At 37.0% G+C, this 27,612-nt stretch overlaps 3 protein-coding genes across 6 annotated transcripts; 2 read left to right on the forward strand and 1 right to left on the reverse strand.

The window, feature by feature from the left end:
• Positions 1–522: 522 nt before the first annotated feature.
• LOC110795869 (peptidyl-prolyl cis-trans isomerase CYP57) lies at positions 523–11,192 on the reverse strand. Of its 2 annotated transcripts, none has more exons than XM_022000900.2 (10): positions 10,888–11,192; positions 9,646–9,824; positions 7,067–7,168; positions 6,422–6,525; positions 6,199–6,340; positions 5,187–5,415; positions 4,911–4,950; positions 2,952–3,144; positions 2,235–2,375; positions 523–1,013 (listed from the first exon to the last, which is right to left on the reverse strand). In XM_022000900.2, the coding sequence occupies exons 1-10, from the start codon at positions 11,105–11,107 to the stop codon at positions 873–875; spliced, it is 1,491 nt and encodes a 496-aa protein (XP_021856592.1). In that variant the 5' UTR covers positions 11,108–11,192; the 3' UTR covers positions 523–872. The 2 variants fall into 2 exon arrangements, with proteins under 2 accessions (XP_021856592.1, XP_021856590.1); XM_022000898.2 differs by having other exon boundaries at positions 2,952–3,147.
• A 5,450-nt stretch (positions 11,193–16,642) lies between these two features.
• LOC110795871 (protein REPRESSOR OF SILENCING 3) lies at positions 16,643–22,305 on the forward strand. Its single transcript, XM_022000901.2, has 4 exons — positions 16,643–16,930; positions 19,798–20,028; positions 20,406–20,915; positions 21,000–22,305. The coding sequence occupies exons 1-4, from the start codon at positions 16,748–16,750 to the stop codon at positions 22,089–22,091; spliced, it is 2,016 nt and encodes a 671-aa protein (XP_021856593.1). The 5' UTR covers positions 16,643–16,747; the 3' UTR covers positions 22,092–22,305.
• A 695-nt stretch (positions 22,306–23,000) lies between these two features.
• LOC110795874 (U-box domain-containing protein 52-like) lies at positions 23,001–27,356 on the forward strand. Of its 3 annotated transcripts, none has more exons than XM_056842454.1 (5): positions 23,001–23,374; positions 23,826–23,914; positions 24,101–24,222; positions 25,854–26,093; positions 26,824–27,356. In XM_056842454.1, the coding sequence occupies exons 1-5, from the start codon at positions 23,353–23,355 to the stop codon at positions 27,137–27,139; spliced, it is 789 nt and encodes a 262-aa protein (XP_056698432.1). In that variant the 5' UTR covers positions 23,001–23,352; the 3' UTR covers positions 27,140–27,356. The 3 variants fall into 3 exon arrangements, with proteins under 3 accessions (XP_056698432.1, XP_056698426.1, XP_021856600.2); XM_056842448.1 differs by having other exon boundaries at positions 23,003–23,370; XM_022000908.2 differs by having other exon boundaries at positions 23,007–23,370; positions 25,863–26,093.
• The last annotated feature ends 256 nt before the right edge of the window (positions 27,357–27,612 follow it).

A 27,612-nucleotide genomic window follows, 5' to 3' on the forward strand; every position in this document is an offset into this window, starting at 1 on the left:
GGAAATACCTGCTCAACGGCAAAATTAAAGGTTATTTCTGGCATTTTTTTTTCAAGGTTTAAATTTGCCAGAAAAATTATAAAAGGTTATTTCTCGCAAAATTTGACATATAAAGGATTTGTCATTTCCCTCTTTTTCCATATATACTTCGTGAGATGGCAGACTTACACATTACATTATCAACTCTCTTGTTCTACGTATATAAAAACATCCAATATTGTGTTGATAATACACGGAAAATTTTACTCGACCTATATTACATGAACTGAAGTTGAAGTTGGGCGATCTGCAACTTGCTCACACGTAATACTTTGATAAATTTGATTTTTTTTTTCTTCCAAATTAAACTAATTGGGATTAGAATCTATAGTACTATATTATAATTAATCCAACCCAATTCGAGTGATCCAATATTGTCATCTGTAATTGTGGATTACTCTCTAATTGTGACTGCTGTCAAAGATGGTGCTGTAGAAGGAGAGGAGTCGGGTTAGAGAGTGCAATTTTAATTTCTGATGAAAATTGGTTGAAAATTGATAGCTGGTATTTAGTTGCACATTACTGTAATGGGGCTAATTTGCCACATTTGCGAAGTTTATACAGAGTAGTAACCATTGCTAAGCCATATCCTCATCTAAACACAAGCTATAACGCGTATAAATAATGGCACTCACAAAAGGCCTAGAGCTAGCTCGTGATGTCCAAATACGAAATATAGAAGACCTTTCGTTCCTCATTGTTTATCGTACATTTACATATTAACAGCTGCTTGAAATAACATATTCATCAAGCAAAGCAGGGTTAATAGGAATTAAGTGGAGCGATCGAGCTAGCCTTTGTTATGATATGAGGAAGTAGCCAGAAAGAATGAATCAAGTAAGGGATCTCCCAGCCCATTCGCGCTCTCGTCGCTTTTCCTTTGCTATCATCCTATTGAATTTCTGTTTCCCTTTCTCCAGAAGAGGATCAATCACTGCATAGTCGTTGGCATCTTCATTCCGTGTCATGTTATTCTGCTTAAGTACACAAAATATGAATCCGTTATCACAGAATTCAAGCTCAACTTGCACAGAATGGCATGTAGTTGAACAATCTCCTAGGTCTGTCATCATTCATCAGCTTGTTTCTTCACATTTTAACTTTAGGTGTAAACCTACCCAACATATGGATAATTTTATTTTCTAACAAGCAAATAGGCAAATGTCTGGAATCAAATCAGACATAAATTAGATCTTTAAAGAAGCATGTAAATTTACACATGATATTCATGGACAGCCATTTTTCAAAGGGATTAGCTTCTCAATATCAATGCTAAGAAAAATATTTCAGCGAATTCAGGTCCATGCCAATATTTGAGATTCAGAATTCATAGAATAATAATCACCGACATCTTAACCTAGCAGTAAGACTTAAGAGTAAGAGTAAGGTTCTAATACATTAGTTATTTAGTTTCAAATATCAAATGTGGCCGTACTCATACAGTCATACAGTAATGAAATATTTAGTGCATTGGCTTATGAAACTTTACTTCCTCCATTTTTTAGAACAATGATGGATTTTTATAATTCCAAGGAGATATTGAATGAGCAAAGAGAAACAGTCACCCCTTGGGTCATTAAATTTGCTCCAATTGCTACCAAAATGTAATGAATCGGCATATGGGGACGGGCGTTATAGGTAGTGCAATATAAATCTTGTAGTAGTATCTTGAGGAGGAAGATAGTTGGTAGTTTTAGAGGAAAAAGGAGATTAAGAAATGCAATGAAATGTATAAGGGAGAATAGGTATCAAGAATATTTAATTACCATTTTAGCTTTGTTTAGCATTTGGGATGGTAACTGGTAAGTATGTAACAAACAAGCCATTCGGAAGCTTGTATCTACCAATCAATTGTTTTGTTTTCGAGAATATTAATCACAACTATCATCTTCTTCCTTTACATCTTCAATCGATTACACTCCAGTTATGCTAGTTCAACACAAAACTTAACGTAACATATATTGTTGTTTAACAATTTCTAATGGGAGATATTGTTCTACTGTTCTAGGAGGAATTGCAGAAATTTTCCACTTATAAGAACCTTCATCAAATTTGATTCAAGTGAGAAATGCATCACGGTTTCCAGATTCATGCTTAAAGGACGCTTGTTTCCCGAGTCTCAAATTGGCGAAATTGGAACATTTTATTGCTAGGAAAAGAATCTAGTAGTAGCTTGAGGAGAGAGGAAGGATTACCTTTCCTAGGTCAGGTGCAAACTTCAGGCGGACAGTTTTCCAGTCAGATAGATCTTCATTAGTTCTCCCTTCGGATTCAGCTCGTGGTTCAACATGCTTCGAAGAAATTGAACTTTTGAACCTGTCAAGTTTGGCAAGTACCTGGACAACGCATATGCAAATCAATGAACAGTATTAAGTTACCATACAATTTTGAGACGAAACAAAGATCAGCCTCTTTAGCAAGATGCAGTGCAGCACCCACATAACCAGAACAAAAGATATATACAAGGAATGACTTAATAGAGAAGAAAATAACAATAAAGAACAAAAATATATTCCCATCCCTCTTTGCCCTATCTTTTTTCCCATTGAACATGACTGATGGATATGGTATCCAATTTCCAAAAATGGGTATTCTTTTTCCAAAAATCTTAATGCTCTCAGAAATTGCAGCAACATATGGAGTTTCCACTTCAAGATGCTACTCTATATCTTAAAACATTAAAAAAATAATTCTTAATGCTCTCAGAAAATATAGCAACATACTTTTATATGCCCAAGGATAAAACGATTTTACATATTTAAGTGTGACTAAAAAAATGTTAACTTGTGAATAAACTGTGTTTTCTCACAGATGCTTCTTACATTGAGGACATCTAACATATAATATTTTCTTTATCAAACTGCAGAAATGAAGGTGCAAGAGAATAGAAGATTAGAGCGGAGACAACATACATCTTCTTCACGCCCCTTCAGTCTCCGCTTCTTTTGTTTCTGCAACAATCTTTCTCGTTCAGCATTATTTAATAACTGCAGGTCCGTGTCAGCATTAGCCGTACGTTCTGCTCTAGCTTCTGATCCAATTCCCTTTTTCCTGATCGACAATTTCGCCACTTTTCTTTGGTCATCTGAACTTTCAGGATCTGACCTGCTGAATATAACACCAGAGTTATGTGTCATAGAAATGGATAATTTAAGATAGGTGGTAGGCAAGTATACCTCCTTATAATACATAGAGCTCAAGGCATTATTGCAATATCGTGAAAATGACATACAACGACACAAGTACAGAAACTCACGAGGAAACTTCTAAAAGAGAATGAAACATAAACCTAGTTCAAACAATGCTTGTAATCATAACAACGCTGAACTAGGGGAACTCAAAGATAGAGTTTTAATTAATGTTTACGCAATTGACTTCAGAGACCACGTTCTTAAATAATTAATGATTGCAATACATCTTGTCCCTACCATCATTCTTCAAAAATGTCAAAGCATCACACTTCAAATCTTACTTGACATGTCAACCTACTTAGCAGAACCAATATCAAATCAAAAGTGAAACTTACCCTATTCTTGCAAGATCTCAACATTAACAAAGAGAAAGGCAACCAACTATCAAAGATGCATTGCAGCCTACTTAAACAAGCAGAACCAAGGGTTTTGCTGAAAGGGTCAACTACATGGATGTTCTCTCACCAATCTCCTCAATCAAAGATTCAAAGGGAAAACTTGGCAAGCCTAAGAATATCACTCTTTTTAACTGCGGGATGGAAGTGAACATTATGCTACCAGCCTAACACGAATCTACCAAAGAAAACAGTAACTTGTTAGGGATCTGGATCCAATAGCTAAGATAATCATCTTAGATGCAAAGCATTCCAGCAAAAGAATAATTATCTTCTTAGTTCAACCTCCATTAGTGGGAGCCCTGGGAGGAGGGGCTGGTGGTTACTAGTTTACTACTAGACATTTTTATTGCTATTTCACCAAATCCCACAAACCACGAGTCTTCCCAAAGAAAGTACACCATCAATTCATTTCCTTGAAAAACAGAGATTCCAATTAAATAAATGTAAAAAATTCTCCTCCAGAAGCACATTTTCCCCAGACAATGTAGACAAATTAGATATAGTTCAGTAACCACAGTTAACACACCAGCCCTCATCGTTAAACCAGAAATTAGTAGGAAACCGGATACTCGGGTTCCAGAGTGGCATAAATGGAAAATTCCTAGAAAAACATTATATTCCCCTATTCATTACTCTCTCCATCTCATTGCGCCTCTTTATCTATATATATTGTTCAAGATGTAGCAAAAAAAAAGAGAGAGAGAAGGTAAAAAGTAACAGTTCTCTAAGCAGTCCTCACTCCTGACTTCCTGAGAGCTCTGTCTATAACAGCCATTAAGAAGAGAAAAGGTGAAGAATATATGGAAACTTTGTTGGATTTCAGTCTGCAACATTCATATTGTGTTAAGGATCGTGGAATACAAACAGCCCAGTATATATCGGTTATCATCAGATCACTAACTTCAAACTTCAGCTATTCGGCCTCACGGCCCAGCAAAACGTATCAAAAGCATCTTTTGCGCCAGGTAATACTAAACTTTGGGGTGTGTGCATGATTATTGGAATGAGCGATAGAGTTGTAAGAGAAGTGTTGACTATGTGGTTCATTATAGTAACACCTAAAGTGCTACATATTTCCTTCTTCAATTTTTCTTGCAAGTTACATCGGCATGTTTTGTTACGGTTTGAGCAGGAAAAGGACAGACATGTCTATCATCTCGCCTAAATTTCTAGCCTGATCTCATCAATTGACATCTAATATGAAGTGCATAAAATGTGGTGTCCAGAAACTTTTAAATGAAAAAAAGAGCAAGAAATCAGTTCTAGGCTTTTTAGTTTGTACCTTGGGGCTGACTTCTGTTGATCCTTGGACTTTGATCCCTCTAGTAAAAAGAGACAGCAAAATGGTTAGAGATGCTTATACGGTGGGAAAAAAAGAAAAGAAAAATAGCATAGTTGCAAACCACGAATATACAACTACTTAGGTACTTATAATATAAATGTAACGCTTGTGTTTATGTATGTGTAACTGTATAGAATTTGAGGCCAAAGTGACAAAAGTTTGCCAATATGTCAAACTAAATTCAAATTAGCAGCTGAATATGTCATACACTCATACCCCTTCGAGACTTTTGCTTAGTAGGGAGATCACCAATCTCCATTCTTCTCTTTAAAATCTGCTCACGCATTCGTGCATCAAAACTTATTTCATCATCTTCACTGTCACTTCGAGCATGAGAATCAGGTAACACATCAGCTGTCCCTTTCTGCGACTCCTGTTTTTTTGAGCTCAAAGCTTCTCTCACAGATAATTGCAAATTCCTTGCACTCTTGAGTTCATCTGGATCCTGATAGACAAAAGTTTAGTTAAGATAACAAAACAAGATAAGATAAAATAAGACGATTTAAAACAAGGATGTATATATGTGGCAGGATCCAGGGCCCATAATCACTTTAAACATATACGAAGTATATGAATATTTGAATCCCCGAGAGAAGTATTTGCCAAGCCAAATATTAGCATTTGTTTTAAAGCGCAAACTTAGAGATCCTTCAAGTTTTCAAAGTTCTAAAGATTAAATAAGAAATAAATAACAAAACAAAGAAAAAGAATCTGAAGAAGGAAGCCCATGGACTAGTTAATGCCACAAACCCATAAAAAAGCTAAAAACATGTTACTCGTTACATACCGTAAAAAATCACAATTCAGGACTAATCATTTCTTCTTTGTTTTCTTCACTTACAGAAGTCTGTTACAGACTGAATCTAAGAGTCTCTTTAATCCAGTGCTCCACACCATGTCATTCCTTCCATGATTTCACCAAAACTTTGACACAGGTCACAGGGTACGATAATTCCGTCTCCTACTTAAAAGCTCTAAGGCCTTCCTAATACCAAAAAAGAAAGAAAGAGCAAACAGTGTTCACCTCTATATCCACGTGGGCCCATGTAAATGTAGATAGTATTTATCTTTGCTCAAGAACCAAAATAAATAAGATAAGTTGGGAAGCTAACTTCATAAACAGTTTTATTACTTTAAAAGGCAGTGGTCTCAAGTTCTCAACTCTTAAAGACATAAAGATGCATACATATAATTTCACAATTGAAGAAGATACCAGGACATATTTTACCGTTTCTTCATTGAGATTTTGTTCCTTCAGAAAACGAGGATCATCCAATACATCATGACTGCTCTTTATTTTTTGTTTTACCGCCGTCAAATCCCTCTCATCTTCTTCAGCTTCTTCGCCAAATGAAAGTAAGTTCAGCTTTCTGCGTCAGAAAAATACAACTTATGAAATGAGGCGTAAATACACTAATATGAAAGCAAAATTTAACGCCCAAGAAACTCACTTCACAGCTTTCTTCTTCAGATCTTTATTCTCATTATCAGTAACCGGCTGGGGCGACTTCTTCACATCTCTGGGCACGATATCGTCAAAGGGATTCCATATAACCTGTTTTACCCCCAAAATAAAGGAGTTAAGGTTAAAAAGAAGCAAAAAATGATGCGTTTAAAAATAAAAACTAAAAACAAAATTCCAACGTTGTAATCATGTACGCCATCTTTCCAGCATTACAAAAGTCCTTCATTTGATCTATAACTCCCTTGCCCGCTGAGAAGAAGAGTAAGTTTGAAGGAGTTTTTTTCTTTATTAGAAAAAAAGTACACTGAGAGATCATACATTTGCTGTTTGTCTCAGCAAATATTCTCAAACAGAGACGAAGCACAAATAAAAAAAGGAGCACAACTGAAAGGAGGAAGAGTGTTCTGGGTGTGTGATCGCACATGTGAAAGATATGGGGAGCGACGAGTTCACATAGCCTCAGAAATTGAATACAAATTGAGATGTCATAATTTAAGCCTCGCAATTGATAGAGTATGTTCAAGTGTCCAACCACAAGGTTCTGAAGAAGGGGAAATAGTACATGCAAATAAAAAGAAATAGCTGGCAAATAATCTGGCAAATAATCTGGCATTCATGAACAGAATCAAACCTCAATAGAAGTTATCTTAGGAGCAGGGTCCATGGGTCGGTCATCCTTATCAGTTTCAACTTCTCCTATCCTGAGAAGATTGTATATAGAATCTCCAGTAACCTGCAACAAAAACATACAGATGTAACTTGCAAGAAAACTGAACATAGCAATATCTAGCACTTAATGTGTTACTATCATGACCTAAGAACTTAGTGAAGGGTTTCTGTCACTCTTTCCAATAATTATGCACCCGCCACAAGTTTAGTGTCTTAATCTTATACTTGGCAACCTTTAACATGCTTGAGTTAAATGCAACAAGGTCAGGACTTAGGGTGTAATGGAACACTGATTTTTATTTTATTTTTATTTCTTAGGCAAGAGTGCGCAAGACTATAAGACATGACACACCTGTAAAGATCAAATTAAGCAGGACGAGTACTGCCCTCATCCTTTGGATGGAGGTATCACTGCAGCATCTAAACTTCCAGGAAAGACACAGTTGCAAAGCAAACCAACTCCATCTCATATCATGCCACTGTCAGACTTCAATATCTTGGCCTCTTGGGATAATGTCCGCTTTTCTTAAACAAAATTGTAATGCAATCTCTGACTGAGGCTTTTCCATGTCAGTAACCAGACATATATTTTGGTAAAAGGGGGTGTTTATGAAAGATATGAAGCATCGCAGGATTAAATGAGCTTCAAACATACTACTCCGCTCCTTAATGATGTTTACACTTGCTATTTACAATCTTGTTTTTGTTGACTACACTTTTACTTTTTCCTTACATTGACAAACTTCTATTATGCAACACACTTTTTCATACTTTTTCTTACAAAACCACTATCTTTCCAGTTTTCTCACACAAGTCCCACAACAGCACTCTCTCCCCAACTTTTTCTTGCACATGTCCCACTTCCTAGTTCTTACTTCTTAACCTCTCTCCTATCCTCCTAAATGTGTATCTAACTCTCTCGTACCCAACTACCCTCCTGATAGTCCTGAACATATGTATCTATTGTTATTGTAGCTTACTTAGGAACGGAGGTAGTTTTATGTTTTGTATATGTTCAATTCTTTGACAAAGCATAATATCTTACTTTGTGCATGCTCGACTGATAAGTGGCCTTATAAGTTATAACACATCCCCAATTGGACTACACAGTAGATACTCAGTATGAATGTATTGATAAATAAACCACTGATAAATAAACCACATTGATTTTTCTCCAAGTAACTCATTTAAAGCCCACAAATTTGGTCACTTTCGATATTTAACTGCTAGTCTAATATACTACAAAGATTATTTCAATAACCCCAACTGCCAATTGATTTTTCCTAATTGATGCACACTAGGTGTGCTAAGAGTGGAAACAGTTGGCAGATCATTTTTTGTTTCAATAATCTCATATTCCTGGGAGAGAGAGAAATGCTATCTTAGATATATTATCAGCTTCCTTTGGGATTCAGAATAGCTACAATGAACAAATAATAGCAACACCTGGAAAGGCCAGCCAAAAAATTGAATGATTTGCACCAAAATACTAGAAGCTAATGATTCAAAGGATGATTAATTCCAAATTCAAACATGAGTCATCCATTAGGATTCAATGATCAACACGTTAAGGGTGTACTCTCAAATGCACTTATCAGCTAGCGACCAGAAAGAACATAGCAATATGCAGCATATCAACTTCAGGTGTAAACCACTTAGCCTAAACAACAAGTCTCAAGTCTAACGCTGTACAAAGGTTGCTTATTTCTTTCTTCCTGAATCGTGTTTGCATATTTTAAAGTTAGGGTTATGTTCTCAACTCGCAAGTTCCTTAAAGAAGATGCACAGCTCTGTAATGAAACGGAAAAGGGGAGTTGGCATGGTAGGAATTTCCTTACGAGTATATATCCGTGTTATAAGCTAACTCTTGAAGACTTGGTGCCCCCTTTTCGAATTACTATTATACCCTTACTAACAAGTAAAAAAAAATTAATGAAAAAAACAACTCATATATCCTACTTCCTCCTTAGGGGACAAAATCAAATCAAAAAAATAAAATCTTTTCATTTATTAAGGAAACTACTCAACATTAAAAAATGTAGCTATTAAAAAATATTAAACATAAAATTTATACTACTTAGGAATTAGTTCGAGGAAGAAGGCAGAGAGTTCGTTAGAGAGCAAAAGGAAAACATAAATTTTTTACAAATAGTGCGTAGGGAGAGAAATATGAAGAGAATTGTTGAGAGTTCATTTTAGTTTTAGTTGTTTAGCTTGGGCAGTATCAAGCCATTCAAATTACTTGGAATTTATCTTCAGATTGTGTTTTTCAATTTAGTAATCAAAATCTTTATCTTCTTCCATTAACTTCATCCTCTAGTTTTCAACTCATTTCAAGTACATCTCATTCTTCAAGTTTTTTGCCTGTATGTTTTACCTTATGTCGTATGCTACCAACCACTACCACAGCAACAAAAGGAAAGGAAAAGAAACTAAATAAGGAGTAGAAAAGAAGAAAACAGAGCTCATGGACGGTCTTCATGGTTATGAGTATGGAGAATAATTATCACAAAACCATAGAAAATAAATAAACTAAAGTACCTTTCCAAAGATCGTATTCTTCTTATCAAGCCAATCACAGCGATCTAATGTCATAAAGAATTGGCTTCCATTTGAATGTGGTGAACCAGCATTTGCGCACGCAACCAAGCCCCTATGGTTGAAACGTAGACGAGAGTGGAATTCATCAGAAAATGCTGCACCATATATGCTTTCACCACCTAACCAAAACAAATTGTTGATCTAATCAGCACTTTGCGGAATAAAATCACAAGGAGCTGCACTCGAATCCAAGTGATCATAATGGCAACTAAGTACTACTAACGTATATTCCGTAAAGATTAAAGAACAAAATAGATGAAAATTTCACTATTCAAAGAGGAGGAATTTCTTATAATGTCTATATCTTAACATCACGTAGATGCAAATATCTTCACAGCATTTTGCTTCAAGATGTATAAATAATGAAATTCAACATCATCCACTCAGCAACTTAAGTTTCTAAGTTTGCATATATATCTACAATTTTAACTCAATCAATCATCTGGTCCTTGACAGCTTGACCTAATTATAGGGTTTTTTTCAAGTATACTTTTCCATGACCCTGTCTGAAATCTGGTGTTAAAACATACATAAATAATATACGAAGTATGTTTCTTATAACAATTTCCATCCAATGCAGGAAAAATAACCTAACCCCAATCATTGTTCAAATTCTTCCATTCAAACATAAACTAAACCCAGTTTGTTATGCTCATTACAGTCATTAGCCTATTGGAATTCTGTTATCATGAAATACAACCATACTAGAGTATTAGACTTCATGAGCTCAACTAAATACAAATAAAATAACAAAGATTACAATTTTAAGCTACCTACTACAAATCCAAACTCAATTTCTATTATTCAACCATCAAATTGAAAACCCATCCTTCTCAATATTACTACTAAAAAAATCCATACCCTAATCATTCTATAATTGAGTTTACGGCCTTGAATAACAAGTAAATTGAAGCCAAAAATTACGAAGAAATTAATTATTCAGAAACCCACAAAAAATCGCTCAAGTTTGGAGTACCCATTACAAACTCATGCCTTACCGACTCATTTCCGCAATTCCGCCAATCAATCGAAACCCCATCTCAGTATTCCTACTAAAAAATGATACAAATCCCTAATTCAATGATTACAAGCTCAAGTAACAAGTAAAATTAGAGCAAAAATTACCCAAACAAATAAAAAGACAAATTATTGATAAGGCAAAAGGGAGGAACGGAGAAATACCGACGCCGGTGGAAGTGGGGTCACCGCCCTGAATGAGGAAACCCTTGATAATGCGATGAAAAATTGTGCTGTCATAGTAGCCTTCGAGGCAAAGCTGAACGAAATTACGAACAGCTTTAGGAGCTTCTTTTGGCCAAAGCTCGATGTCGACGGGTCCATACGTCGTGTGAATGACGACCTTCCCCTTCGTCGGCGGCTCCAAGACGTATATCGATGACATTTTTCCGGCTAACTCCGATCAACTTCACTGAATATAGGAGAGAAAGGAAGTTCCGAGTTGTGTTGGTTTTGTAACTTCGTTTGTGAGGGTAGATTAAGGGGGTTTAAAAAATGTCACTTTTTTTTCTTTTTTTAGATAAGAAAAAAAGATTAGGAGGCCCCTCCTCTCGAGGGGAATTCCTAATCTATCAATACACAAAATCTTGAGAAGTTGTGGACTACAAAGGTGATCAATACACATTAAAACATTAACTAAGTGTCCTACACTTGCTACCCATTCAGCCGCTTTGTTTCCTTCTCGGTAGATATGTTTTATGTCCCATTCCTGAAATTGTTGAAGAAGATGCTTGATGTCATCCATGATTATTTGAAGCTTCCACGGAGTATTCCATTTTCCATTGATGATATTGATAACTAGAAGGTTGTCCCCTTCTATCTGGAGTTTTTTTATCCCTTTGTTAAGAGCTTCCTAAATACCTTTGTGAAGAGCTGTCGCTTCTGCTAAAAAAACTGAAGCGTCGCCTAGGTTGAACGTTTTGATAGAAATTGGATTGCCATCATGGTCTCTGATGATGATCCCGGCTGAGGAAGAGATTGATTTACGGGAACCGTCGAAATTTAGTTTATGGTAACCTATGGGGGGGGGGTGGACCAAGCAACCAGAGTTGGAGGGTGGGAAGACGGTTGTGGCTGGTGGTGGATTTTGTAGGGGGGATTAGAGAAGGGTTCGCCTGAAGCTTGACAATTTTCCATTTGGACCCGTATGATCCATTCATTAAAGTAGGAGTGAGCACGTCTGTAGATAGCGGGAATAGAGAAGATTTTTGAGTTGAAAATCACTTCATTTCTTTCCTTCCAAATGCTCCAGAGGGTGAAAATGATTTTTTGAAGGGTGGTGTCGGATTTTTTGAGGGTAGTGAAGAGGTTGCCAATCGAGGTGGGGTTGAGGAAGCAGTCCAACCACTTTTTTATTAGTGGGTGGGCCCATGTTTGTTTAGTAATTGGGCAGTGGAGGAAGAGGTGGTTAATGTCCTCTTTGTAGTAGTTGCAGAATTCACAGGTTGGGGATGGGCTGATGTGACGGCTGTGGAGAGTGTCTCTGACTGGTAAACTATTGTGGCCTATTTGCCATAAGAAGAACTTGAGTTTTGGGGGGATGTCCAGTTTTCAAATCCAGTGGAAGTGCCATTTATCCTTATGACAAGGGATGTCGTGGGCCAACCAAGTGGCTGTTTTCACTGTAAATTCACCTGATTTCGTGGGACCCCAAATGGGTTTATCATCAATATCTAGATGAGGTAACGGAATGCTTCGGACTTTTTGTACTAAGTGAGAGGGGAGGATGGAGGTCAGGAACTCTATGTTCCAAGAATTGGTCTCGTTAATACAATCTGCTACCAGAAGTCAATATTTACTTCGTGGATTGATTTTTGAAGCTGAGTAAGTAAATTTGTACTAAGGATCCAATTGTCTAACCAGAAATTGATAGATTTACCATTACCTACTTTCCATCTGATGCCTTTTCGAATAATTTCACGTTGGGCTAAGATTTCTCGCCAGATTTTCGAGTCTTTTTGTTTTGCTTTATAACCAAAGAAATTTCCTTGTGCGAGATATTTTCTTCGCATCAGGTTTGTCTATAAATTATCTGGTTTTGTTAAGATTTTCCAAGCTAATTTTGCTAGAAAGGCTTTGTTCAGTGGGAGGGTTCTGCGCAACCCTAGCCCTCCCATTGATTTAGGGGTGCAGATTTTGTTCCAAGCAATGAGGGGTGTAGAGGTTTTAGTTGGAGATTGGTTCCAAAAGAAATTTCTATGCAGAGAGTCAATATGTTGACAAACCTTTTTTGGGAAAAGGAGCGATGAGCAGATGTAAGTTGGTAGTGCTTCCAGATTACTCTGGATTAGGGTAGTTCTTCCAGCTTTGGAGAGGTACTGGGAATGCCAAGAGGATATACAAGCTTCATTTTTCTCTAGAGAGATTTGCAAGTCTTTTCTTGTGGGGCTAGAGCTACTAAAATGGATGCCCAGATATCGACCTAGTGCTTTAGCAGGTTGCATGTTAAAGGTGCTAGCCAGGGCAGTTCTACGTCCGGTGGGGACCTGTCTCGAGAACACAATAGAAGACTTATGGAAGTTCACCAATTGACCAGATAACGTACATAAGGCGTCAATAGTTTGTTTTAGATTACTGCATGCTGTTGATTTTGCTCTACAAAGAACCAAGTTGTCATCTGCGAAAAGAAGACAGGGAATGGGATTCGTTCTGGGGGCCAATTTGAACCCAATTCCACTTTTAGGGTTGTGGCTTTCTCTAGAGAGCATGATAATGAGAACTTCAATGCATAGTATGAACAGGTACGGGGAGAGGGGGTCCCCTTGCCTAATACCCCTCAACGGGCGAAAATGGGCGGTAGGACTCCCGTTTATATTAAGGGAATAGGAAACCGTAGTGACACAAGTTTTAACCCACTGTATCCACTGGGTAGGGAAACCAAAGGCTTTGAGTGTAGCCTAAAGGAAATCCCATTCTATTCGGTCATAAGCTTTTTCCATGTCGAGTTTTAAGGCACACCATCCAGTTTTATTTTTGGATTTGTGAAAGGTGTTGAGGATTTCTTGCACTATTAGAAGGTTGTCATGTATAGACCTATTTGGAGTAAAGGCGTTTTGGAATGGGCTTATGCCATTTTGGAGGATAGGACAGAGTCGATGCACCATTATTTTCGAAATAGATTTATAAATAGTGTTACAGAGGCTGATTGGTCGGAATTGGGCTGCGGATTACGGGAGTTGTACTTTCGGAATAAGAGCAACTAATGTGTGATTCAGATTTGGCGGAATACAACCATGTGAGAAAAAACTCTTGACTGCTGTTGTGACTTCCTTACCGATGATTTTCCAGTATGCTTGGTAGAATTTTGGTCCGAAGCCATCTGAACCCGGGGCTTTAAAGGGGTCCATATGAAAGAATGCGTTTTGGACTTCCTCATCTGACACAGGGGAAGTTAGGGCATTACTTTGAGCGTCTGAGATGATTGGGTTAATAAAGTCGAGATTGATGGTCCGTTGATTTGAGATTCCTGTTGTGAATCTATGTTGGAAGGACGAGATGAGTGAGCGGCTAATTTGGACTGGGTCATCCTCCCATTGACCTAGGTCATTTTTTAATCGATAGATAGTGTTTCTTGCATTTCTGGTTTTCATTTTATTGTGGAAAAATCTCGAGTTTCGGTCCCCTTGCGTAAGCCAGTTTTTCCTAGCAAGATTCCCCCAATTTTTCTGGTTAAAAAGGAGGAGTCTCTCTCTTTGTTTGATCATTCGTTGTAAATGATTGTTGAGTCTTGGGTTAAAAGGTTGATCGATGAGTTTTGACTCAAGTTCGGCAATCTTTGCCTCCTTTGCATGGAGTTTAGTTTTATTGTTACCATATTTCCCCTTTGCCCAGGTTTTTAGGAGGTTTTTAATGCGTGAGAGTTTTGTCGTTATTCTGAAGAACCTGGAGCCACGGATACTTGTATTCCATTGCTTGCGGACAATGTCATGAGACTCTTTTTCTAAGGTCCAGTAATTTTGGAAGCGGAAGATTGACGAGCTTACTAAATTTTCGCCTGATAGGAAGATATCTGGTGCGTGGTCGGATACTGTAAAGTTACCGTAAGTAATACTTGCTCTTTCGAAAGTGTCCATTAAATAGTTATTCCCGATCGCTCTGTCAAGTCGTTCGTAGATTGTTACTGCCTCGGTATTCATTTTCCAAGAGAACGCTTGTTGGAGACACGGAATATCTGTTGCATGGAGCGAATTAAGGAGAGCGGGGAGTCGTGAACATTGATTTCTTGTAGGGGGGTTCCCCCCGACTTTATCTTCTGAGGATAGAAGCTCATTAAAATCACCAATTAGGAGCCATGGAATATCGATATTGAGATGAAAGGATTGAATATAATCCCAAAAAGTTTGTTTTTCTTCTTCCTTGGCCGGGAAATAAGCGCCCGTAACCAAAAGATGTTTATTAAGGGGTTTGTACAAGACTCGTAGATGGACACATCTAGTGTGTACATCATGGTTAATCATTGTCAAATTATTCGAGTTCCAGCATACCCAAATACCACCACAATGATTTATGGGTTCAATAATTATAGAATGTTGAAACTTGAGTGAGCGTAGGATACGTTTGCTGTTAGTTTGTGATGGGGACATAATAAATTTTTACTCCGTATTTATTTACAAGTAGTATACGGAGTACATGAGTACAGTAAAAAAAGTACTATTCGTCAAATAGCGGGTAGCGGTGAATAATAACGGATAACAGTTAGTTGTCAAAGTAGCGGGAAACTAATATAAGTGTTCGGTAAAAATAACGGTTGATATTATAAAATAAAATATAAGCTGAAATATTATTTAAAACTTTAATATAAATTTATCAAACGTTACCTGTTACCTTAAACGCTACTAAGGGCGTGTTCGGCAATAGCGTTTGAGGTAGCGTGTAACGTTTTGACCTAGTAATGACTCTACTTGTAAAATTTGTAAGCGTTCGGCAAGTTAGCGTTTTAGGTAGCGCTTACCGGTAGAGGTAGCGTTTGGGTAGCTTTTGTCAAACGTTAAAATTAGTAGCCTTTAAGGTAGCGGGTTACGGGTAGCCTTTATGTTGTTAAAATAGAAAACCCGTAACCCGACCGTATCCAACCCGTTAAAATCGATGACCGATTTCCCGTTAATGCATGACCTGGACCCGAACCTGGCACCCAACCGGAAAATGACCCGAACCCGATTCAACACCCGACATGATGTCAACCCGAAATCGATTATAACCCGATGAAGCATGTCATTGACCCAACTCGTGACAACGAGTTACCTGATTTTACGCGACCTGTTGACAACCCGATTTGTCATTGACCTAACTAAATAATAACTTAAATAAAGTTAATATTATCTTTTATAATTACCTAATCTAGCACAAGTGAAAAGCGCTAAATCAAATTTAACCAAATTTATAGAAGTTAATTATAAGGTTAAAACTTGACTAGACCTGATAGTTATCAGACTCGGTCTTAACTCGTGTCCGATAGTGAACCCCACCTGAATTTTAACCGACCCAATAATTATCCGATCCGAACTTGACTGCTACAAGTCTGACTCAAACCCGACTCGTTAAGACCCGAACCCGAAATTGTACCCGACTAGAAAAAGACCCGACCAAACCCGACCTATACCGAAATGAAAAAATAACCCGACATAACCCGACAAATAATCAACCTGACTGAACCCGACCTGAATCCGACCTGCACCCGAATGATAAACAACCCGACCCGAGACCCGAGATAACCAGAACCGGACCCGACTCAAGTAACCGTTTTGACAGCTCTACTTACATCCCAAGAGTATAAGTCCAAGACGTAAAAAAAAAAAATCCCAATTGATAATTTTCGTGAAAAGTGACACCCCAATTACAGAGTTAACTCGTTAAAACGTTAACGGCCCAATCGGGTTTAGACTTTACACCAAGCCCGAATCTCAAATAATTCACTAGCATTACACTAATGTAAAAAGAACAAAGGTCTAAAACCAAAAGCAGCACATTATCCCAACCCCGATCCTTCAGACTCCCGGCGGCGTAAGCGGAACAAAGGGCGGCGATTATGGCGACGAGGTTACATGTCGGCGGCTTAGGAGAGAGAGTGAAAGAGGAGGATCTCCGTAACACATTCAGTCATCTGGGTACCATTCAAACTGTTGATATAATCCGAACTAAAGGCCGTAGCTTTGCTTACATCGATTTTCTTCCTTCTTCCGAAAATTCCCTTGCCAAACTGTTCAGCACGGTATATATGAATTATTCTTTTCTCCAATTTTTTCTTATTGCGAGTTTTTCCAGCTTAATCACTTGTGGTTCTTTGAAGTATTTGATTTTTGCTGTCTGGGGTTTTTGTTTTATTTTTAGTGTTTACGGAGTATTGTTTAGCTGTGTTATTTCTTCAATATGATTTTCCCAGCAATTTTTTTGATGGGTATTTCGCATTTGGCTCTCTTTCGAATTTGATTAGGGAAATGTGTGACAGAATTTGTATAAATAGCAATTATGTTGGTTCCATTTCGAATTTAATTTGGGAAAATGTGTGACAGCATTTGTATGAAATAACAATTGTTTTCGTTCCCTTTCGAATTTGGTTGAAGAAATAGACATTTCACTTTTGGTTTAGTTCATACTCCGTATTTGATTGGGGAAATAGACATTTCGCTTTTGGTCCCGTTCAAATCTTGGTGTTGAACTAGGAAAATTGCACTTTTGCTGTGTGTAGTCTATTATGTCCATGAATTAATTTATCGTTGGAGCTCTTTTGGCTTTGTAAATTTTGCTTATGTGTCTTGAGAATTTTAACCATTTTGGTGTGTAGTTTACCCTTTTTTCCCCTTTTATTATTGTTTTACACAATTTCTATTTTGTCCTAGCAATTCTTTCCTTTTGTGGTTCTTACTCTTCTAAACTACAAAGTATATGATTTTCACGGGAATTTTCCCCAAAACTTTTCTTTCAGATATATTGGTAATAATTTCCCATCCCTTTTAATTCATTTTTGGGAAGTCGGATGGTGATGTTTTCAGCTTATGGGTATTTAGTTTTTTGTGATCTTATTTTCATATGATTGTCCAACTTGTCCCTTTGCCTTGATTGAGTTGCTTGTTAGGTTCACACTATCTCCTCCCCTGTTTTGTATGTTGATACTGGGATGGAATTGCTGAGTTTTTTTCTTTTTCCAGAGGGGTGGTTTTGGGTTGACCAATAAGGGATCAAAGATCGAGGGGATGGCATTTGAAGTCTATAGATTAACATGTAGTTGTATTGGTTAGAAGTTAGAACAATGGCATGAGGCATTGACATGGTGACCACTGACCACATAGAGTCGTAGAGGTATCTAGAATAAGGAAAACTAGAAGTTTATGATTCTGAGTGTTGCAATCTATAATGCGTTCATGTTCATGTTTCCAAGAAATGCATTACATCAGGAATACGAACAATACATCTATGACTTTTGTTTTTGTTTTCGATTTAGTAATCCATTCCACAATGGAAGTTAGCAGAAGGGTAGGTCAGGGGGACACGGATGGAGTTTCTGTTTGTTTGAAACAGTTTGCCATTTGAGTTAAATAAGAGTGTTTAAGGATTTGGCATTACAGTTGTTCAGGTAAAAAAAATTCAAGTAGGTCCTACTGATGTATTATGATTGAACATGGAAAAATCAGTAGCGATCATACCCCCAAAAGATTATACCAACAATCATTGAAGGGACTTCAAAATGGCATGGAAAAAGCTGTTTTTTTTTTCTTCCTGACTAGCAAGCATTTTGCAGAGTTGAAGGCAGGGGTAAATGCTGTCGGTTCTCCCTAGTTCTTCATATTGTCCAAATGCTTTTGAAAAGTAATCCAATTCCTTTATGATTATGTAAATTGCACTAGCTTCTATGTGATCTAAGGAGTTCAAGTTGTAAATTGGCTTTTATCATTTTCAGTCTTCTACTCATGAAGTAAGTTAGTAATACCTAATACAACACTTATACGTGCAATGGTTTGTTGTATCTTGAGCCAATGATAATGTTATTTTTAAACACGCCGTTACATTTATACTGCTTTCCCAGGCAAGAAAGAATGAGTTTACAGAGATCATATTGATCTCTTTTGCAAATTCATAAAGTTGGAAGAAGAGCCAGGCCTGTAGGTGTGACTACTATCAACACGACTTTAAAGTGTCACTGTACTATAAGAGCATTATGAGCATCTTGAGAGCTATTTGGTATATTTTAACATACAGACATAGTGCACCATGGCTTATACTCAACTAGAGTTGGAATATGCTTAATTGAAGTGTCCTTATTGTAAATATTGTCATAATTTAGACGTGAATTGCACTCTTTCTCATGGGTAATTCGTAAGTCATCTAATATGCTTTTGATCCAATGTTGTGTCCTTTGCTTTGCAAGGCTGGATCTATACATAGAATTCTCATTCATCTTATAGTCATACAACCATGTGGTGATGGATTAAAGGTGATCAATCTTTATGCTTAATTGTTTGAATTTTACAGGATCTATTACTGTTCTTGCTCTGAAATACTATCTCCATTTCAAAATAGTGTATTAACTTGTCTTACCATGACCATACTTTTTCTACTAAATACTAATATATAATAACAAATATATGAAAAATGTCATAGGTTTGTCTCAATGTACATTTTCAATTGTCAATTGATCATCATTTTATATTTTTTACTAATAGATAATTGTAGTCGTGTTGATATTAATGGTCAAAGTTATGCATTGGCAAACGAGAAAGTCAAAATGATACAATTGCATTGAAACAGAGGAAGTATCTCTTCAACCAGGTCAAACTCACAAACATCCCCCCGTAAAAAAGCGCCTATGTTCCATGCAGAAGTCTAATGAGTAATGACAACCTTTCTGCTATTACAGAACTCAGAAGTTACTGAGATACTATTAAAGGAAGTCCCCCTGTCCATAGGCACTATGCATAGGGGCAATGATGTGATTGATTCCCCCAACCTCTGCCCCTGGAAAGTGGGTGTTATATGTTGCTAGATAAAAGTTCATTTGCCACTTTCTGTTTCTATCTTGCTGGTGAAGGATTCTGTTGACACTTTTGGTTGCTTATTTGTTGTCTGATTTGTGTTTATCAGTATAATGGATGTTTGTGGAAGGGAGGGAAACTGAAGCTGGAAAAGGCAAAAGAACATTATATTGACCGATTGAAACAAGAATGGGCAGAAGATGCTGAACTTGTAAATAGTAAGAATGTTAATACCAATCAGAATGATGTTGATGAAAACCTGTCTGCTTTTCTGGATCCCAAGAGCACCCTTGATCCCAGAAAAATGGAGCTCCGGATGTTCTTTCCCAAACTAAGAAAGGTAATGCATTAGTTTTTGTAAGCTCGTGTTTCAGTCTGATTATCATCCCATTATACCCCCCACCCCCTCCCCCCGAAATAAAGATCTTTCTGTTTCAGATTTATTATAGCATGATTAGTAAAAGAGGGGGACTAGATCTTCTGACTGTATTTATGCCACGAGTTCGTTCAGGTTGTGTATACGTGGTTTATTGGATTGTTAGTGACTGCTGTATTTAGTTGAAGTTGCATCCATGTATGCTGGGTACTGCAATGTTAGATGATCAAGTTGGTGTTATTAATCTGTATTAGTTTCTTTCATCTTTTAATTAAGGTGTAAATCTAGCTCTTGCCTTTGTAGCATTATACTATGTATCTGCTGAAACTGGCTGAATGCAGGTAAAAGCATTACCTTTTCGTGGAACTGGAAAACACAAGTACAGTTTCCAGCGTGTTGTAGTACCACCTCTTCCAATTCATTTCTGTGATTGCCCGGAGCATTGCGATGACATACAAAATGACAAGATTAGTGACAAAGAGATTAACATGACGAATTCAGTGATGAACAAGTTTCTGAATAGGGAACCATCTCTGAAATCTGGATGCATTCAGCCCCCAAGAAGAGCTCAAGTGCAAGATTCAAGAATACAAGATGATGGCATGGATGAAGAAGAGATTTATGTCATGAATTCTGTGATGAAAAAATTACTAGATAGGGAGACTGCAAAAACTGAGCGGAGGGTCATTCATGATTCTCCACAGATAGCTCCCCCAACTTTCGAGTTGAAAGAGGACAATAATCAAATTGATGAAGAAACAGATGATGATGATGATATTAAAATCAATACGGGGGCTGGGGAAGATTTTGGGCCTGGAAGCTGGGAGCTACAAACAAGCCCGCTTAATGAGGTCTGATTTGCTTATTTTCAAGCAAATGGAAATTGTAAAGTTTTAATAAACAAACTAACTTTTGGTTGATGACTTATGATGCAGATGGCAAGGTCAGATGAACAGGTGACTTCTGATGAACCTTCCAAAAGCAAGCTTGATACTCTGGAAACAAAGGTAACAATTCCCAATAAGAAAAGGAAATCAGTTTTCAGTGAAAGCAATGAAAAGGATCCTGCATCTCCTGTCCATGGAAAGAAGGTCCATTTTCAAACTCAGTCGATGGAGTCAGAAAAGCATTTGGAGCTGAAGAGTGCAACAGGATCTGAATCCACTAAATCAATTACACTTGGCATAAGTTCTAAGAAGTCTTCATGGAAAAAACTGGTTGGTGATGGCAGCAGCAGTTCGTTTTACTTGTCGCATGTTACACCTGGTGGTGAGACTAACATTGACGAGCAACCTATTTCTGGTGGTGAAACATCAACTGACAGCAAGAAACAAAAAAGAGACAGTAATGTTGTGAATGAAGAGGATAATAAACCTAGCAATATAGCATTATCTGTCAAAGAAGAACTTGAAATGGTGAACAACTCTGTGCCTGAAATCTTGGATGTCCAATCATCTCAGTCAAAGGAGATTATTACAGAGGGACTTGAAACATTGTCTGTCAACAAAGAACTTGAAAAAGTCAGCAACTCTTTGCCTGAAAAGAACTTTGTTTGTCAACCAAGTGTAAGTTCAGATAAAGCAACTAAAGGCAGTTCCTGGCTGCAAAAATCTCCTTGGACTCAGCTTGTGGGCGGTGGAAATAGTAGCTCTTTTAGCATTTCACAAATCTTACCTAAAGATCTACTTGAGAAGCAACAGTTAAACAAATCAAGTGATAGTGGCACTTCAAATGGCTTTTTTAGTACTGCAACTGCTTTTGGTGGCACTAGAAGATCAAAGTCTGGCTTAGCGAGTGAGGATAAGAAAAAGGAGAATGATTCAACTATCTCTAAAATGTCTGATTCAGAGAAGAAGATCTCCAATTCAGTTCCTGGATTTGTAATCAGTGAAACTTGCCCTTTTATGAGCAGTGCTGATTCATTGAAAGACTGGCAAACTGCTAAAACAACTCTTACTAGCTCCCATAAAAAAAGAAACAACAACAACATCAACATCAACAACAGACAGGGTTTTGCTTGGTCGTAGTCTATTTCAGATTTCATGTATTCACTCATTATCTATAGCTTTTCTAGTAGGGATCAGTCAGCATCCCGAGTATCTCATCAGACTAGAATTATTATGTTACTTCTATGTGGCAATTTTGCAGAGAATGTTATGGTGCTGTTTTCTTGATGTTTTTGAATTTCTGTACCTTTGGTAAAGAAATTAATGAAAGACTCGATTTCCTGTTTATAGTTCAGATTTTTTGAATCAACCATGAGTTTTCGATGTTGAATTAAATCAGGAACATGGTTTGTTGATGAAAGTCAAGACACGCAAAAATAGTTCTGCAATCTGCATAGGTCCCGAGTTCCCGACTCTTGACCTGATATATCTTTTGTTTCTGTCTAAACAATGTGAACATCAGATCAATTTTGGAAGGAGGTTAAATTTATTTGGTTAACTACTGAAGTCTGCAGTTAATAACTACAGACGGTCCAAATTATAACTAATGTCACATTTCTAGCATTGTAATCCTTAGCTAGCATAACTGTTAATCGGTTAGTTTCTTGATTTACGGGTGTCTATTTGGTTTTTGGTTTGAATTAGGGTTGAATCGTTGAAATTTGGTTTTGAATTATTGAGTTCAAACAGGTCCAAATTCCAACCAAATCCCGTCCGCATTATAATTCGGTAATTTTGGATCTGATATGAAATCCGAATAAAATTAACCTTTTTTTAATTTTAATGTGACAAAAAATTAGTTACAAAATTGACTCGATATTAGCACCCAATCTAAAAATGAAAGGTCCTTTTGAGTTACGAATTACTAGGATCTTATTTTTACACAATGTGGTAAAATTATTCCTATTTTTTTTAACAAATTATATCTGTCAAAAAAGGGTATGGATAAAGGCAAATAATTCATTTTTGTTTTGTTTTGTTTTTGACAGCCTAGAATTCAAAAGTTATTTTAAGAGCTTATTCCCGCGTTTAAAAAATTTCATGAACAGCAAAGAAACAGAGAGAGATGACGAAACCAAAACACCTTAATTTATGTTTCTTCCCTCTCTTCCACTCTTCACTTTTTCTTTTCCCTTGTTTCTTTTTTTTCTCCACCCAAAGGAAAGAGAAACAATTGGTGGACGGGCCGGGCCGGGCATGGCTTTAACACTATCGGATGATTTGGAGCCAATGCCCATCAACACTACGGCGGCGGCGGTTGACAAGGATAAGCATAGTCAATACGCCGTGAAATGGGCAGTTGATCATCTTTTGTGCAACAACCGTATGCTCATCTTAATCCATGTCAAGCAGAGAAATCGTAGGTATCCCTCTCTTTTCTTTTTTTTGGGGGGTGGATAATGTCCAAGGTCATAGAATATGATTAATCTGTACGGGCATTGTATTTAGTGGCGGATCTTGAACAGTTTTAGATCTAGAAAAATTTAAGCAATATACTATGTAATTACGGAGTATAATAATTATACACAAAGTTTAGGGGCCCGTAACTAAAAATACACTACAAAATTTTCTGATCGGGGACTCGGGCCTACCCAATGCTAACTAAGATCCGCCATTGATTGTATCGGATCATTCATGAGCATACGCCTATAAAAAATGAATTTTACCATGAATTAACGATATTAAAGGTCGATAGTTGCTCAGTGTCATGCAAAGGCAAATGTAACAAATCATAAAAAACGGATGGAGTATTGCATTGAACGTTTAAATTTTTGTATGCTTATAAAAAAAAAATTCCTGTATTTTTGTGTGTAGCTAATGGAACTGATGGGGTTACGGAGGGTCTCGACCCTGAAATACAAAATATATTTATTCCTTATCGAGGATTTTGCGCTCGCAAAATGGTAATTACTAGCAAAATTTACATTTGGTAATTGATTTCATTTCTATATGTTTTAAAGGTCTTGTATATACTTAGTTTCGTGATTTTTATATTTTTGTTTCTTGTTTTCTGAAAATCAGAAATCCAAAAAATAAAATGACAACAAACTTGTTCTTAGCATTATACTTTATTATTTTTAATCGATCAGGTTCAAGTGAAAGAAGTTGTTCTTGACGATGCTGACGTAGCTAGGGCCATCGTGGATTATGTGAATAACAACAACATCACGAACATTGTTATGGGTGCATCTACTCGAAATGCTATTAAGAAGTCAGTTTCATAACTTGCATACCATTTCTATTTTATACTGCCCTTTTGATATGATATTTACGATTACTATTTGTGCAAATAGTAAGACAAAAGACGAAGAGTGTGTATAAAGGTGAGTAAATATAATAAAATATAGATAAGGTGAGAGAAATGTGTAAAAATGTGGGTTGGTGTAAAAAACTGAATAAAGTAAGAGAAAATGAGGGAATATTGCAAATGGTGTGGGTAAAGATGGTCGTGCGTCGGGCTGTGTCGGGATTCGGGTCGACCCCATGGGCCGTGGGCCTACCCGGGTTGGGTCCACGCTAGGTCCACATTGTATCTTGCTGGGCCGAAAAGTTCAAAACAGGGCCCATGCCCAAGGGCTTTCGTACCGGGCCGGGCCGTCATGCCTAAGGCTAATTTTACTAAATTTAGCGTGCTTTGTCGTGTCGTGTCGAGTCATGTTGTGGCTTGTCTTGCTTTTTCTAAAAAATTAAGGCCCAGACTCGACCCACGACTTCGTGCCCGTACAGGGCCGTGTTTTTTTGGTGCTCGTGCCGGGTTGGGCTTTTGTCATCTAACCATCTATATAAAAGATGATTTTTTGAATATTTAGGTAATAAGATGAATAAAAGATATTAATAAAGGATTATATAACGCTACTACAATTCTTTATTGACACGAAATAATATACGTAGTAGAATCATACTTCCTCCATTCTTTTTTAAATGACACAATTGTATTTTTGGCACTATTCATATAATATACTTTGACCATCAATTGTGATTTATACTTAACAAAAAATATAGTCATGTGGGGTCTTGTTATAATCGTTTCATCCTATAGTTTTATAATATCAAACTTTTATAATTTTTAACCATTGATAATAAAAGGTATTAATGGTTGAAATATTGCATTGGCAAACGTGACAAAAAATTGTGTCATTTAATAAAGAATGGAGGAAGTATTACTATGCGACTCTTTTTACTTCCTTGTATAAATCAGGCCGTTATAACCTCACCAGCCTCAAAAGTCTAAACAATGAGATTTTGTTTTGTGTAGAGTGCAAAATAAGTTCAGTAAACATTTAGCAAAGTTGTATTTCTTCCTTCTTCAAATAGTATGAATGTTTAGTTTTAATTCGTTCACCATCACCCTTAATGATTCGTGCTTACAACACCAACGCAGAAGGAGTTAATGTTTCAAACACTGAGATTAATATTTTGTTTCAAATTGTGCAAATAGTAGTGTGTAGTTTCTTCTTAAAAAAAAAAAAGCAGTAACCCGTGTTATTTGGATATTGTGAATTAATTAGATTAGCGTTTCCTTACTTAATAAGGGTTGTATGTTAGTTACTTTATAGCTTAGGGACACAATGTACACCGTATACTACAAAAGAAAACATATTATCGATAGTACTACGTATGTAGATTTCCTTCACAAATCTCTTCGACAACTACATGTAGAGTACAATTTGTATTATATGCTATTTCTATTGTCATGTCTTCCATGCAAATAGCAATTGATATACGAGTTTATTTTAATTTAATAATTAAATAATTTAATAAAATTCGTGCATTGTACGGGTCAAAATCTAATTTTAAATATATATACTTGGGAACAACTAATATTGTACTAACAACCCGTAGTTCTTATAGAACCTTCAAAAAGCCCGACGTGCCGAGCCACGTGACCAAGTATGCACCAGAGTTCTGTTCTGTGTATGTGATTGCAAAGTCGAAATTGTCAAATCTAAGATCAGCACAGCGTCCTTTTGCAAGTAGTTCTGCTTCTCCTAATAGGCTTCCATGTTTAGTTGGACCTGCAATTCAACCTCAACCTCAACCTACGGTTGAACAACCACAACCTATTGACGATTTTAACACAAGGTAATTTGTACTCTATTTGATACTATTATTACTTTTACAATGGGGGAACAACTTTTATTCCTAATGAGTTTGACCTGTTAAATTTCAATGGGTTGCGTAGTTAGGTTTAACTTGCATTGATGTTAGAATCTTTATTAGGTTGTTATTAGGGATGGACATGGGTCGGATTTGGGTCGGATCTGGTGAGATCCAGACCCATATTTTTTATGCGGACCCAGACCTGCCCCTGATCCATTGGGTCTGAAAAATTCAGACCCATACCAGATCCAGGTCTCGGGTCAAAAATGGGTCTAGTGTTATTTTTTTTTATTTTTAACATTTTTGTCTTAGAAATTTTTTCCGCGCTATTAATTTAACCGTCATTTACCATTACATATTCACATTCAATATATAAAATATCACACTTCTCAAATTAGTGCCAAAATACTAATGCATGCATGTATCTAATTAAACTATTTCTAATAATTGACCGGATTCATGGGCCGGATCTGGACCGGATCTGGACCTGAAAATATTAGACCCAGACCCGTTTTTAAATACATGGATCCAGATCTGCCCCAAATCCACTAGGTCTCAAATAATTAGACCCAAACCCTTTAAAATGGGCCAGGTCCAACCGGGCCTGGGTCGGGTCGGGTCATGGATCAATGCCCATACCTAGTTGTTATCATTGATTATAGTATTTTGAAACCGAGAGTAGCATAAAATAAATTCAATTTTCGTCGAACAGAATGTTTCAGGATGGAAGCTTGAAATGGATCAAAGTAACATTTTGTTGTTGCAATCCCCCGAAAATATCTGAAATTAGAATGTCGGATACTTTGAGCAACCCAGGAAGGCCGACTTACAAGTGCAGATTTTGCGGATTCTTTGCTTGGGTGAATGAAGAAGATATCATCGGCTCAGCCGAAGAAGTTTTTGTGGAGCAAAGGATGATTGCTGGTGTTAAGGAAACATTGGATGAATTTATCAAATACATCAAACTTGTTGTCAAGATAGCAGGGATTTTGTACTTTGTTCATGTTCTTTTTGTTGTATCAATGTGATGTACTTCAATTCATGGAAACCGCCACTTTATGAAAATAAAGAAAAGACTGCATAGTTCTGAACCTTTTTCAAACCATGTGTTAAATAGCGGGAGCCTTGTACAACGAATACGATCTTTTAATGTGATGTACTTCAATTCTTTGTATTGTATTGGCCTTTTCTCATCAATCTATAACAATGATGAAGAAATTATTTCAATATATAAATTCAAAGCCATCAATTGCATTAGTATTACTCCATTTTCTGTTTTTTTGTTCTCGAATTGAATATGCGCCATACGCTTTTTAGAGTAGAGCGAAAGAGATAAAACGAGGACAAAGTCACGAGTCTCTTGCCTTTACATGTTTTCCCTTGAACTAGCTATATCTGAACTCATAGAGTGGGGGATAACTCAGTTGGTTAGAGCTTTCCTCCCGATCTCAGGTGAATCTGTGATCGACTCTCATCCCTGCCGTTGCGACTTATTCGCACA

Source organism: Spinacia oleracea, chromosome 1, assembly GCF_020520425.1.
Source record: "Spinacia oleracea cultivar Varoflay chromosome 1, BTI_SOV_V1, whole genome shotgun sequence".
Taxonomy (NCBI): domain Eukaryota; kingdom Viridiplantae; phylum Streptophyta; class Magnoliopsida; order Caryophyllales; family Amaranthaceae; genus Spinacia; species Spinacia oleracea.

What these genes read in the sequence shown, in the direction of transcription:
- LOC110795874 (XM_056842448.1), top strand. Translation starts at nt 23,103, where the DNA reads ATGTTTCTTCCCTCTCTTCCACTCTTCACTTTTTCTTTTCCCTTGTTT. An exon ending in CCATGTCAAGCAGAGAAATC is followed by an intron (nt 23,371 to 23,825) that starts GTAGGTATCCCT and finishes TTTTGTGTGTAG; the next exon opens with CTAATGGAACTGATGGGGTT. An exon ending in GATTTTGCGCTCGCAAAATG is followed by an intron (nt 23,915 to 24,100) that starts GTAATTACTAGC and finishes TTAATCGATCAG; the next exon opens with GTTCAAGTGAAAGAAGTTGT.
- LOC110795871 (XM_022000901.2), top strand. Translation starts at nt 16,748, where the DNA reads ATGGCGACGAGGTTACATGTCGGCGGCTTAGGAGAGAGAGTGAAAGAG. An exon ending in TTGCCAAACTGTTCAGCACG is followed by an intron (nt 16,931 to 19,797) that starts GTATATATGAAT and finishes TGTGTTTATCAG; the next exon opens with TATAATGGATGTTTGTGGAA. An exon ending in TCTTTCCCAAACTAAGAAAG is followed by an intron (nt 20,029 to 20,405) that starts GTAATGCATTAG and finishes GGCTGAATGCAG; the next exon opens with GTAAAAGCATTACCTTTTCG.
- LOC110795869 (XM_022000898.2), bottom strand. Translation starts at nt 11,107, where the DNA reads ATGTCATCGATATACGTCTTGGAGCCGCCGACGAAGGGGAAGGTCGTC. An exon ending in AGAATACGATCTTTGGAAAG is followed by an intron (nt 7,169 to 9,645) that starts GTACTTTAGTTT and finishes TTTTTGTTGCAG; the next exon opens with GTTACTGGAGATTCTATATA. An exon ending in CTAAGATAACTTCTATTGAG is followed by an intron (nt 6,526 to 7,066) that starts GTTTGATTCTGT and finishes GGGGTAAAACAG; the next exon opens with GTTATATGGAATCCCTTTGA.